Consider the following 14,159-nt stretch of genomic DNA (forward strand, 5'->3'; position numbering starts at 1 on the left):
TACTGTACAAGTTCTAATAGAGTCTTTACATCTAGAGTACCAACCAGCTCTTGTACACACATTTCTTCCCCCACAGTGGGTCTGCGCAGGTAAAGAAGCATATAGAGTGAATGGCTTCCTGCTTGGTTAGACAACATATTTAATGTAAAAGAGCTGTTCCATATTGTTCTGTAGCCATTGTTCACTGGATGTGTGGATACCATACTAGTCCTTTCCTTTGTCCATGCAAGTCAAAACACCAAACCAGTTAATTATTTATCCTTTTTTTCAAATACAAATCCATATTTCTGACCCAATGTTTTTGCTCCAACAAAAAGCTAAACATGTGCCAGTAGCCTTTAGTTATAACTCTGAGAGAATTTGAATAACAATACTTTGTTTGTCAAGAGGTGGTATAAAAAGCCCTGAAAACATGGGGAATCTCTCCAACGGAGACCATGGGCAAGGTGAGTGCTGTTTATCTACTCTGCTTATAATGAATATAAATTAAAGCACAGCATGGTTTGACAGTTTTTTGTGAGCTTGTTTGATTTCAACACTGAAACAAAGCAAAGTTTGACTCTGACTCTTGATGATCCAATGTCTCCCTACTCCAGATTATTTTTTACGAGGACAAGAACTTCCAGGGTCGGAGCTATGAGTGCAGCAATGACTGCACAGACCTTCACTTGCACTTCAGCCGCTGCAACTCCATTCGAGTGGAGAGTGGCTGCTTCATGATTTATGAGCGACCCAACTTCATGGGCCACCAGTACTACATGAGGAGGGGAGAGTACCCCGACTATCAGAGATGGATGGGCTTCAGTAGCAGCATTCGCTCATGCCGGATGATTCCAGCGGTAGGACACCAACCTAATACGTAGATTTCACATCTCCACACATTCTTTTCTTTTGGTGACTTTTAGGCAGACCTTTGCTAGATCCGTTTCGTGTTAACCTTCTGGTTGATCATTTGTTGTCTTCCTACGCCACACAGTATCGAGGCTCTTACAGAATGCGCCTGTATGAGAAGCCCGACTTCACCGGTCACATGATGGAGTTCATGGACGACTGTCCTTGTGTGTCTGACCGTTTTCATCACCGCCATGTCTACTCGTGCAATGTTATGAATGGCTACTGGATCTTCTATGAGTACCCTAACTACCGAGGCAGACAGTACTTCCTGAAACCTGGGGAATATCGGAGGTACCGAGACTGGTGTGCCACCTGCGCCATCGTCGGATCCTTCAGGAGGGTCGCAGAATTTTAGCCATCAAGAAAAGCCTTGCTGTAAATATCAAACACTTTGTTTATTAAAGGTACTGAATTTTTAACCAACAATGTGAAGGAGTTTTTATTGGTGTATAATTGTAAATGATATCAGTTGCTTTGATTATCTTGTACTTGTGCATGTAATGTTCGAATTACTCATCAACTGTAACACCAGCAATGGTGAAATTCTTAAGTTAATTTACTAATAAAGTACGATACTAATAAAATATGTATTGTACCATCTGAACTGTGCACTTACAGGCACAACTGTACATTCTTCATATTTTGCATATTTATTCATGTTTCCATCATGATTTCCCCACCAGAGGCATTATTGAACTAACTAAAGATTAACCAAAGCACTCAATACATTCAGTACTAAAATACCTAAAACAAACTCTAAAACAGTAGAGTATCCATTATTATTAGTGATTTCCTTTGAGTGCTATTCCAGCAAACTTGATTTGAAATATTTTAGTTATTTCTGCAGTTTCATATTTCTCTAATAGAGTTGTCACAGTATGGAGCTACTTCAGGCAGTTGGTCAGAGGAAGGCAGGGAATGTTGGAAGAGACATTTGTGTGGCAGCCACCATGATGGAACTGCTGTGCATACCTGCTTTCCAAATGAAAGCTTATCTCAGAAGAGAAATCTGAATTTCAAGATTACATTCCTTGATAATCCTTGATAAAGTTTACATTTTTAGAAATTCAGTTTTGCAAACAAGAAAAAAAAATGCTGATACTCTAGTGGGATGCTATTCAACTCAGTTGCAGTAAATATAAAAAGTATTTACAATACTCAGAGAAGGGAATCATGTGGCTTTTGTTTGGATCACTTTAAGTTTTGGCATTTTAGATTTTTGCATGATTACTTTGCCAATTTTTTAAGCTGTTATGCATTTATTGAAAAATAACTTCTTTAAATATAAATATAGTTAGAAGAGAGAAGAGATTTGTCCAAATTAATGACTGTTTAATGTACAGTGCAGAGCCTGCAGACCTGGGATTGACTTTAAATCTCTTGTAGATAGAAAGTTAAACATCTCAAAACCATACTTTAGCATTAATGAGATGCAAACTTACATCAGTTGTTCTTTAAGGTCTTACGTCTCTTATGGCTTTGTCTGAGATGTGGTCTTATGTGAAGTTTTTCCTAACACTGATGATATGACCTTACTGTATGTAGAGAACCTTCTCACTGCGCATGGCATACACACAAAGCTTATGCTTAAAATGAACAATGCAGATGACTGCTGCCAGAAATGTATGGATGGGGATCTATTGTCACACTTTTATAGCCCCTGTTCAGCAAAAGTCATACTGCTAATTCATCAGCTTTGCACATTTGAATAACAACACATCATGGCCCCTCAGATTTTGTATAAAAAGGGCCTGAAATCATTGAGTTAGTAGATCAAGTTGAAACATCACCTGGGAACAATCTAAGACTCCATTATGGGCAAGGTAAAAATATCCAAAGCATGCAATTACAGATTATTAAATCAAAAATCCATTGATTTTTTTTTTTTACCACAACCTTAATTTGTGATTGTGATCTTTCTCTTGCATCGTTCCAGATCATCTTCTACGAGGAGAGGAACTTTCAGGGTCGCTCCTATGAGTGCCTGAGCGACTGCTCTGACATCTCCTCCTACCTGGGCAGGTGCCAGTCTTGCAGGGTGGAGAGCGGCTGCTTCATGATCTATGAGCGTCCCAACTACATGGGCATGCAGTTCTTCCTGAGGAGAGGAGAATACCATGACATGCAGCGCATGATGAGCATGGGTATGATGTTCGACTCCATCAGATCCTGCAGAACGATCCCCCATGTAAGCACACTGGAAAAAACCCTAATGTGATTCATTTAGCGTTTAAAGGAGCTTACTGACAGCCATTATTACACTTTTATTACAGCACAGAGGATCATTCAGGATGAGGATCTACGAGAGGGAGAACTTCAGCGGTCAGATGTACGAGCTGCTGGAGGACTGTGACTCCATCATGGACCGATACCGCATGTCTGACTGCATGTCCTGCCATGTGATGGATGGTCACTGGCTGATGTACGAGCAGCCCCACTACAGAGGCAGGATGATGTACATGAGGCCTGGAGAGTACAGGAGCTTCATGAACATGGGCATGAGTGGAATGAGGTTCATGAGCATGAGGAGGATCACTGATATTTGTTAGACTTCTATTGTCACATGAGCAAATAAAAATAATGTAATTCACTGCCACACATTCAGTGTCTGTTTGTCTACTGCTTGTAGACAAACAGATAATTTTTTAAATATTCTAAAATAAAATGAATTGATGAAATATGTAAACATATGAGGAGCCCATTAATTGGTGTGCTGTGATCATTTGAAACATTTATGTTTTATCTATCAGAAAGTTACAATATATTTTTTGTGCTTTTTAGGATCTTTTTATGGACTGAGCAGAATGAGGTAATTTGATAGAGCTAGCAGGCTCAAACTTTCATGACAGCATACATGAGCGTCCATTAATATAGTGGTACCGCATGGATATGAACATATATAGACATTTTTTCACCACCAGTAAAGTAAAATGTTTGTTCAATCTGATTAGTGTTTAGCTTTTCACTATTCTATAAATTCTTGGCAGTATGTCTGACAGGTGAGAGCACTGTAGCTAATAAAATTCACAACTTAAAAAAGCTTTTTATTTTAACTGACTATGCAAAATAAGCTTTATTTCTTCCAAACACAGCTAACAACCATTAACAATATTCGCCAGAATTTGCATGCTCTTGTTGACTATGTGCAGTAATTTATTACAAAAAAGTCTTAGTTATAGAAACTTTAACTACTTAAGCCATGAAGATGCATCAGAAACAGATAACAAGTGGCATTGTAGCTAATCTTAGAAGCTACTTCCTCTAACCAGAAAGTACTAAAAAGCACTGTTTAGCAACTATTAACCCAGAATAACTCTCGGCACCAATAAAACACATCCAACATTTTATCAACAAACATCCATTCATCCATTTTCTGACACGGTTATCCCTAGTGGGGTGGTAAGGGGTACTAGTGCCTATCTCCAGCGGTCAGTGGGCGAGAGGTGGGGTCGCCCTGGACCGGTCGCCAGTCTCATCAAGAAACAGAAAGTGCCAATAACAACTAGAACTGCAAGCAGTTATCAGTGGTTCTGAGCCCAAACGGGCAAGTAACGTTAGCCTGGCGAAGCTGAGTCTCTTTGTGCGTCTTCCAAAAGAGAATTTTCAGGACAACACTCATTCCTTAAAAGTCCTGCCATTATCAAGCATTTCGCCTCTGGGTGTATTGTAGCACATTTAAAAACATAATTAAAAATTAATACTTCAGCATAAAATATCAAAATGTTGGCAGAAAACTATGTGCATATCCTGAACAATGTAAACCTGTTCCAATGCCAGTACATCAACGTTTAATCCATTTAAGGAGACATAACATACAAGATCCACATTTTTAGCTTAAGTTGTTTCTTTTTTGTGTACTGTGAGTGTTTACGAGTGCAACATTTTTTTTATTTATTCTTATCAAACAGATGAAAAGTGGTGCGTAAATATCTTTATATTCTTTTTGGGTTATGTTTTTCAGTCTGTTCATACTTCTCTATTCCCTACTACATTTTCTTGTCAATGATGTCACCACATTTGCTGTGGAAATGCTAAACAAGGTCATGACTTTCGCCTAATCAGCTTTGTGAATCCAACTTTTTTTTTTGTAGTCCAGGTTCAGGTAAGCCAAAACTGCTAGTAGTCAAGTCAAACTGTTCAGCTCCAGTGTGTATTAAACCACACGATTACAGAACCAGAGCCTCTTCAGATCAGTGGGGAAAGTCTGTTTGTATGGAATACTCAAGGACCAGTGCATTAGAAACCTTTCCGAAAGACCATCCATCCATCCATCCATCCATCCATCCATCCATCCATCCATCCATCCATCCATCCATCCATCCATCCATCCATCCATCCATCCATCCATCCATCCATCCATCCATCCATCCATCCATCCATTTTCTTACGCCCTTGTCCCTAGTGGGGTCAGGAGGGTGCTGGTGCCTATCTCCAGTTAACGTTCCAGACGAGAGGCAGGGTTCACCCTGGACAGGTCGCCAGTCTGTCGCAGGGGGGAGACAGACAGGACACTCCGAAAGACTAAGGAAAACATCAACCACAAATAATTCAGGCTGAATGAGTCTTTAAAAAAAATGCATTTGTTATTTTTAGACCATAAAAATAAATTGCATCATGAAAAGCCTTTGTAATTCAGGGCTTAAAATGAGAAATATTTAATGAGTCAGATCAGAACTCATACTTTAAATTATTTTTTTTTAAGAAAAAAAACTTTGAATTTTTAAGACTGTGATTTTTATGCAAACTAAATGCATGCATTTTTCATAATGTGACACAATAAAACAAATTCAAACCATTAAATTAAACTTTAAGTAACCTAGTTTGTCTGAATACACTGAAAATAAATAATGCTTTTTTTTATTTGCAGTGAAATGAGTTGAACATTTAAAAAACCTCACTACGCTGTGATATATATATATATATATATATATATATATATATATATATATATATATATATATATATATATATATATATATAATTGAAATGATATACCATTTACTAAATGTAGTTACAGTTCTAGTCAGATGCATGAACAAACTTAGCAGCTGATTATGTATCAGTGACTGAATTAGCTGTTTGGAGAAAAGGTGGTTGGTGTTTTTGCAGTATTTTTACAATGACAGCATGGAAAAGTCTTGTGGCTCCCACAAAATGACAGTTGTTCTATTTACTGAATTTGAACAACAAAGACTTGCAGCAAAACACACTACTCTCTACTACACAAGCTATTATACATACTGTATAGCACAATAGCATGGGCAGAAAAGGCTCTTTCATATGTTCCTACAATACAGTTCCTCTGTCATTCCTTTCAGTTTCTGTATTGTCGCATTAATAAAATATTGTTTTATGAAAATTTAGATGTAAATCAAGCAAATTCTTCAATATAAATTTATATATGAATATACTGTTGCGTATCCAATCTAACTTGCACTGATAATAAATACTCTGGTTATTGTCACTGCATATTAATGGAACATTTTTCTGTACTGTTCACTGTCTATGTTGAACTTAGTCTACTTCATGTTACATATTAGGATTAAGATCTATAAAGGAAGGTTTTGTATTAAACTTTCATGCATCAAAATTTAAACAATAGCTTATAAGTCATAGAAGTAGATAGATTAGCATTCAATAATTTCAATAGAAGGTAATTTACTTTATATTTCTTCAAATCAAAATAACACGATACTTTGGTATTTCTGAGCAAACAAAGCAGATTTTGGAACGGTGAAATAAAACAAATGCTGTTTGATGAAAGCTTCTGATAAGTTTTAGTGGAAGAAAAAAAAACTAAATTTAAAGAGAACTTCTATGCTTTATTTGACAGCTTGTGTTTTAACAGTGAGGGTCTAATAGCAGGAATCCATGATCCTCCTCATGCTCATGAACCTGGTTCCTCCATATCCCATCTCTCTGAAGCTCCTGTACTCTCCAGGCCTCATGTACATCATCCTGCCTCTGTAGTGGGGCTGCTCGTACATCAGCCAGTGGCCATCCATCACATGGCAGGACATGCAGTCAGACATGCGGTAACGATCCATGATGGAGTCACAGTCCTCCATGCACTCATGCATCTGACCACCGAAGTCTTCCCTCTCATAAATCCTGATCCTGAACTGGCCTCTATGCTGTAAATTAAAGATAAATACAAATCCATGACGGCAATCTGTTTTCAAACATCTCATCACTTTGAATGTTTTCTTGTGTAGTTAAGCTTCCATACCATGGGGATCATGCGGCAAGACCTGATGCAGTCACTCATGCCCATGCGCTGATAGTCAGAGTATTCTCCCCTCCTCACAAAGTACTGGTTTCCCGTGAAGTTGGTGCGGTCGTAGACCATGAAGCAGCCGCTCTCCACCCTGCAGGAGTGACACCTGCTCAGGTGGGAGGACATGTCTGCACAGTCGCTGCTGGTCTCATAGGAGCGACCCTGGAAATTTCTCTCCTCGTAGAAGATGATCTGAGAAAACAAAGAAGAGTCTTTATGGCATCACAGCGCAGCGCTCTGATCCACAGTTACTTTCAGCATCTAAACAAACTAAAGATTAAGTGCAGATGTGAAGAGAGCACCTTGCCCATGGTCATGGCTGCACTGGTAACTGTTTTGGATCCAAAGGACTGCCACAGTTTTATCCATGTCCTCCAGCTGCTTTTATACCTGACCTTGCATCCAAAAGGATATATGACCCCTTTGTTCAAATTCCTGACAGAGCAATATGGAGCAGCAGCCACCCCCCACCACCCCACCCCTACCGCCCCCGTCCGGTTCAGTTCAAAGAGACCTTTAATCGATTGTGATTTGCGGTGGTTGCATTTGTTAGTTGAGGCCCCATTTTGTATTGTCCTTGCTACTGAATGATTGTGTGTTTTCTACAGAAGCGTCTTTATTTAAATATTTTAAAATATTACACATAATATTTTAAATGAGAAACCATGAACCAGAAATATTTATGCTTTTTCTTAAAAATGTTCCAGATCCTCTACATATGCCCAGCTGCTAAAAGAGGGGGCATCAGTGACTTTAGTTCACTCTAAAGACTATCACTTTTTGCTATGAACTGATTAGAAAAATGAACAGCTGGACTCCCCCGCCGACCCCCAGCCAATAAAAAATAATCCACATGTCAGATGTAGCTTTGCAACGCCTCAAACAGTGCAGTGTTTGCATTAAACAACAAATAGCAAAATTGAGAATATAAACATTTTTAAGTCTATTCAGGGGGAATTAGCAGCAACAACTACAATCTGTTATAAGTTATTTTATATTTCTGCTGAAACTTTAAAGGAAAAACAGGGGAAAGAAATGTCTTTAAATAATGCAAATAGAGGAGTTAGCATCAGTATTCTGGATGTAGTTTCATAAAGATTTATAAGGTTTATCAGTGTATGGTGGTGTAGGCGTTCACATTGCTGCATCCAAGTAAAAGAAATCCAGTTCAGTTCTTGGATGGGTCCTCCTGTGTTGGTTGTGTATGCTCTTGCTATTTTGGATTGATTTTTTTCTGGGAACTCTCGTGGTTTTAAGCACCACTGTTTAAAAACACATGAACTTCATTTAAAATTATCACCGAAATGATTTTTTTCTAAAGTGTACCTTTAAAGGGACAGTAATATGTGTTTCCCAGCCGCACAGTATAATTTTGTAGCACAATCAAGTAATTATGTCACTTTATGCTGTTATAAAAATGTGGTACACACGTATGTGAAATGTGACTTATAAGAAATTTGACTTTGCAATTGAATGCCTTGAAATTGTCTCTTTAAGAAGCTCATACTCTTTCCTTCAGCATATCACCACAACATTCCTCGATTAAGCTTTTACAAATATTCATTGGAAGACTGTACTGAGAAATAATAATGAATTGCAGATGCACACTTCTACCAGGTGTTTGCCAATTGCTGCCACTGCTAGTTTGAAGGAGTTGAGTGGGTGGGAAGGGAAGCTTGGCTTGGGAGCTAAAGTTCCAAGGAGGAGCTGGAAGGCAGCGCTTGGTTCCCCCAAACATTTTACAAACCCGAATGACTGACATGGAAAATTGAATGATTTCTCAAACATGCATGAAATAACCAATGCAACATTTCATGTATGTTTTTTGATGACGGAATAACATCTTAACATGATCTAAAGCTCAAAAATGTCACATTTATATTATACTGCTACTTTAATGGACAGTCAGTCCACCTCGGATAGATTGATTCACCATCTCCGCACACAAGATTTAATGAATAACATCCATGTGGTGTACAGTGAGTCTCACCCTTTTGTGATGTGAAAAATGTGACAATGGTAAATTATTGAAAACTTGTTCCAAGCATAGTGCAACATTTACCCAGCACAATTCAGGTAGACACATAAAAATGCTAAAAGTAAATGAGTAATGTGCCATAACCTGATTGTATGAACCCTTAAACTGATACTTTATTAATTTAGCTTTTGATCCAATTTCACCATTTAGTCTTCTTTGATAGGAGTCATATTTGCCAGCTCTGTTCTATTTTCCATATTTTTGAGATTATGGGAACTTCTCTTGCCCACAGCCATCTGCAGGTGTTCTAAAAGATTTTCAGTCAAGGTTCTGGACTCTGACTAAACCACTCCAGAACTTTAATTTCTCACTGATGAAGTCCTTCCTAATGGATTTCTATGTATGCTTCCACTAATATTGTAGAACTCGAGGCAGGTGGTCTCGGTCTTGGACTCGCCCTCATTTGGTCACGGTCTTAGTCTCAGACATTGACTCGGGATTTTATTTCAAGACCAGTCAAGACCACAACTGTGGAAATATCATTAAATTGTCAGCATATTGTCCAGTTTATCTGTCAACATTCTTGTTTTCACTGGATGCAAAACATACCAATTAAAATCCAAGCAATAACGCGACTTACTAATTACGTGTTTCTGTTACAGCTGCCACTAATCGCCTTCCCCTTTAATTCGCACGCGGCACTCTGAGCCAGTGCGCAGTTTGTCTCGGAGCGGGAGAAGATGCCTATCTAATAGTCGGTAATAAATTTACCTACATAAATCACAAGAAAGCATATAATGACATGTGAATTAAGCAGCGCTTGGCTTTTAGAGACGGTGGGGACTACGTCCAACGTTCAGCGTCACTTTGAGGAAGCTCAAAGGTAAGCTATGTGGAAGTGATGTTAGCAAAGCTAACTGTGCAGTGACAAAATGTTGCGTTGGCGATTAAATAAAGTTATCTCTTACTGCGCTTATTGTACGGAGGTTTTGACTGGCATTGCTGCACATGTGCGACAATGCTGTGACCAAAGTCTTCAATATAGTGATGTGACATACTATAAGAGTAGACCCCGCATTGGCTGCTCCAGCGCAGGAAATACGGCGACCATCTTGGAGCGATCGTCCCTCCTACTTTGCTCAACCAAAACAGAAGATGCCTCAACACTGAGGGATATTGTTGTTCGAATCGATGGACTATTGATGTGAGGGCTCCGCAAACAACATTTCACAAGTAAGATGGACATATTATTGTGTATATTTTGTTATTAGAATATTACTTTACTGTATTTATGTCCACTGGCAGGATACCAGCTAATATTAGCTACAGTGCTTGGTGTAATACGGGTTCAGCCCCGCTATGAAGGCTATCTGAGATTCTGTAAATCTAAAAAAATGTATTATTCTCTAACATTGACTTAGATTATCTGACACAAGAGCCTACATTAGAAATGAAACAATGTAACATTATAAAAATGATGTGTTATAACATTCATCAGCAAAGTTTACACAGGTGGTAAAGACTATTATTTATTCTTTCACTTGGTGAAAAGTAAGATACATCCCAAATCTTCCGTTTTTGTTTTGAAGGTTTCCTGAAGACACGATGTGAGGAAGAAGAGGAAAATATCTTTAAGGATCGACGGATTCACTGCACAGAACGGATGAATCTCGCATCGGAGTTTGGACTCAATCTCAGCTGCTGAATCACTCTGAAGCTAGAACTTGTCGGCTGAAAAACATATCTATGTATATGTATGTATATGCATACATACATACATACATACATACATACATACATACATACATACATACATACATACATACATACATACATGTATCCAATATATATTATTCAGTATTAATCATTATTTATTTGTGTCATTATTAATCATTATTTAACTGTGTTTGTATAGTTATATAAATATGTATTGATATTACTAAATAATTTATTAAATAAATTATGAACGGCTGTGTGCTTTGTAATATGCTCATCATACATCGATATCAGAATATTCCATTCCTATTCTATTACCACTAAGCATATTTAAATATGCTGAACTATGTATTAAAAACATACAATTGTTTATAAATGTAGCTTTGATAGATGTTTGAATATGGTTTCCAGTAACAACAAAGTGTGTTATGATCGATTAAATGCGCTGATACGTCATTGTGCCTGCTAAACACATAACGCTGAGTGGAGTGGTGGACCGCTCCAAGATGGCCGCCCTAAATATCGTCAGCGACAATAGAAGAGAGCAGTCTATGAGGCGTCTATTCTTATGTCTATGGATGTGACATTCACGAACGAGCTGATTCTTCTGAACAGTTCTTTACGGCTTTTTACTATGATAGGACTGGAGTCTCACTCAGGACCATTCTTTGTTTTTGTAATGCTCTGCACACACTGCAGTAACTATTACTAACATCAAATAAATAAAATACAAGAACGTAAGATAACACACAGCGCATGCTCATTGCTCTTTGATTATTTTCGTCACCTGTCATCTACCTGGCTTCATGCAGCGGTTGAGAGCGAGAACAGTCATGGTTCGCTGCTTTTGCCTGATTATTTTTTGCTTGTTGTTCCTTGGACAGTATTCATTGTTGACTGTTTACCGTTACTGTGTTGTCATAATTGCTATGTTTAATGGTGCAGACAGTGGTGGTTTCTGACATAGGCAATATGAGCAACTACCCAGGGCATTGTCTTGTTAGGGGCGATGTGAGACCTCTGCAGATTGTGACACAGAGATGGAAGCAAAGCAGAACAAAGATGAGTTTGAATTGATAATTATAATTAATTTCAGCTCTAAGCATTTAATATCTAGATGTTTTTAGGAGAATAGATCTTTCAGATCAATTTGAGAAGCAGTTTTTATGATATTTCAAATTTTTTTGTGACGTGTAGCGCGGGGCGCTGGTCTGGGCCTTGGACCCTAAAAGTCTTGGTCTTGTCTCGGTCTCGATACACTCGGGTCTTGTTCTTGACTTGGTCTCGGGGTAAGTGGTACACTTGCTTAGACTCACTATGATGCTTCATCATCAGCCTTCTAGCAGACACTTGGAAATTGACTGATAGCAGCTGCTCACAATTTTCTTCGTCATGTGTGGGACTTGAATGAAGCATATTGTTTCTACAGTGGTTATGTGAACCACTGTAGAAACTGTAGACACCGTAGAATGTGTGACAACTATATTCCCACCACCATGTTTAATAATTATATGAAATAATCAATCCCATATTTTGCTAAATATGGGATTTAGCAAAATATGGGAGGACCTCACTTTGTGAGGTCCTTTCATTCACTTTAGGACAAAACCACAGTTTTGTTTTTTGTTTTGTCTTTATTTTATATATTTTTTTCAAAATAAACATTTCTAGCACATGTCCATGATCCTCCTCATGCTCATGAACCTGGTTCCTCCATATCCCATCTCCCTGAAGCTCCTGTACTCTCCAGGTCTCATGTACATCATCCTGCCTCTGTAGTGGGGCTGCTCGTACATCAGCCAGTGACCATCCATCACATGGCAGGACATGCAGTCAGACATGCGGTAGCGGTCCATGATGGAGTCACAGTCATCCATCAGCTCATACATCTGACCACCAAAGTTCTCCCTCTCATAGATCCTCATCCTGTAGGATCCTCTGTACTGTTTGGAGACATTATGACACAATGGATGCAGCGTTTTATGACTGGACAAGCCTCATTATCATAATCAAAACATTTTCTTATAACCCACCATGGGGATCATACGGCAAGACCTGATTCCACCACTCCAGCCCATCATGCTCATGTAGTCAGAGTACTCTCCCCTCCTCATGAAGTACTGGTTTCCCATGTAGTTGGGGCGGTCATAGACCATGAAGCAGCCGCTCTCCACCCTGCAGGAGTGACACCTGCTCAGGTAGGAGGACATGTCAGCACAGTCGCTCATGCACTCATAGGAGCGACCCTGAAAGTTTCTATCCTCGTAGAAGATGATCTGTGAAACGAGAGGCGTAATTGTTACAAGTTGAAAAAAAAGACCTTTACTTTAAACCATCTATGATTTAATAAATACTTAAGGGTATTGTGTAGCTTACTTTGCCCATGCTCATGTCAGTGGTGGACATACTTCTAGTTGAGATGTTGATGTTGGTTCTGCTACCGCTGCACTGCCGTTCTGTTCGGTTTAACCCTCGTTTTTATACCTGACCTTACCCTACAGAGTCAGTGGGGCCCCATTGTTTAAATCCCTGACCCAGCAGCATGGTATAGAGCCATTTACTGGACTGTGGTTCTGTACTGTAATCACATGACTGGGCCCTCGAAGATTTCAAATATAAATCCTTTGTCAAGCTAAAACAAAGCCCCTTTTTGAAATCCTAAGTTTGGCCTCCCAGTTGGACCGAAGGCTGTTCAGAGAAAATATGTAAAAGTCCTATGATTCCAAAATCAACAGTCAGTGATGTCACTATTGAGGATTTCACCATGGTCAGAAAGAATCCTATAAAAACACAACTGAGATTTTCAAAGAGAAATGAGGACTGACTTTATATGATTGAGGAGACATTTTTTAGAATTTGGTTTAAAATCAAACTACCAAAAAACACAACAATCATATCTTGAAACCAGAAGTTTTCATACACATCTTTTTTCCTCACTGACAGATGTTAAATCAGGCCAAACCTCACTTATGTCAGGTCAGTTTGAATTACTAAAGTGATTTCATTTTTCTAATGTCACATTGTTGAAAGTAAGACTTTGTCAGACATTTATTTATCAATGTCCTCAAAGTCAAAAGTTTACATGCATTTCAGATCTGCCCACAAAGCAGAGGTCCCACATCATGGTCCTCAAGGCCCACTGTCCTGATCGTATTATTTGTTTCTCTACTGCTGCACCCTTGGCTTAAATAAAGATTATGAGGTTTCTGGAACAAGTAGAGGCATGCAAATAAGGTAATATAATCATTTGAATCATCTGTGCTAGAATAGGGAAACATAAAACATGTAGGACCT

The 14,159-nt window shown here is 38.6% G+C and overlaps 3 protein-coding genes and 1 pseudogene across 4 annotated transcripts; 2 read left to right on the top strand and 2 right to left on the bottom strand.

The window, feature by feature from the left end:
• The first annotated feature begins 412 nt into the window (after positions 1-412).
• Positions 413-1,313, top strand: LOC103456948 (gamma-crystallin M2 pseudogene; annotated as a pseudogene). The gene is made up of 3 exons (XR_014090393.1): positions 413-446; positions 574-839; positions 977-1,313. The product of XR_014090393.1 is annotated as a gamma-crystallin M2 pseudogene (transcript).
• Positions 1,314-2,604: 1,291 nt separating this feature from the next.
• On the top strand, positions 2,605-3,584 carry LOC103482134 (gamma-crystallin M1). The gene is made up of 3 exons (XM_008438093.2): positions 2,605-2,717; positions 2,831-3,082; positions 3,168-3,584. Exons 1-3 carry the CDS (start codon positions 2,709-2,711, stop codon positions 3,441-3,443), a joined length of 537 nt encoding a protein of 178 aa, XP_008436315.2. The 5' UTR covers positions 2,605-2,708; the 3' UTR covers positions 3,444-3,584.
• Positions 3,585-6,695: 3,111 nt separating this feature from the next.
• On the bottom strand, positions 6,696-7,598 carry LOC145547502 (gamma-crystallin M3-like). The gene is made up of 3 exons (XM_008438033.2): positions 7,474-7,598; positions 7,124-7,363; positions 6,696-7,028 (listed from the first exon to the last, which is right to left on the bottom strand). Exons 1-3 carry the CDS (start codon positions 7,486-7,488, stop codon positions 6,750-6,752), a joined length of 534 nt encoding a protein of 177 aa, XP_008436255.1. The 5' UTR covers positions 7,489-7,598; the 3' UTR covers positions 6,696-6,749.
• Positions 7,599-12,520: 4,922 nt separating this feature from the next.
• On the bottom strand, positions 12,521-13,317 carry LOC103482102 (gamma-crystallin M3-like). Its single transcript, XM_008438049.2, has 3 exons — positions 13,242-13,317; positions 12,899-13,141; positions 12,521-12,808 (listed from the first exon to the last, which is right to left on the bottom strand). The coding sequence occupies exons 1-3, from the start codon at positions 13,269-13,271 to the stop codon at positions 12,533-12,535; spliced, it is 549 nt and encodes a 182-aa protein (XP_008436271.1). The 5' UTR covers positions 13,272-13,317; the 3' UTR covers positions 12,521-12,532.
• Between the last annotated feature and the right edge of the window lie 842 nt (positions 13,318-14,159).

Source organism: Poecilia reticulata, chromosome 2 (assembly GCF_904066995.2).
Source record: "Poecilia reticulata chromosome 2, P_reticulata-male-v2, whole genome shotgun sequence".
Classification (NCBI taxonomy): domain Eukaryota; kingdom Metazoa; phylum Chordata; class Actinopteri; order Cyprinodontiformes; family Poeciliidae; genus Poecilia; species Poecilia reticulata.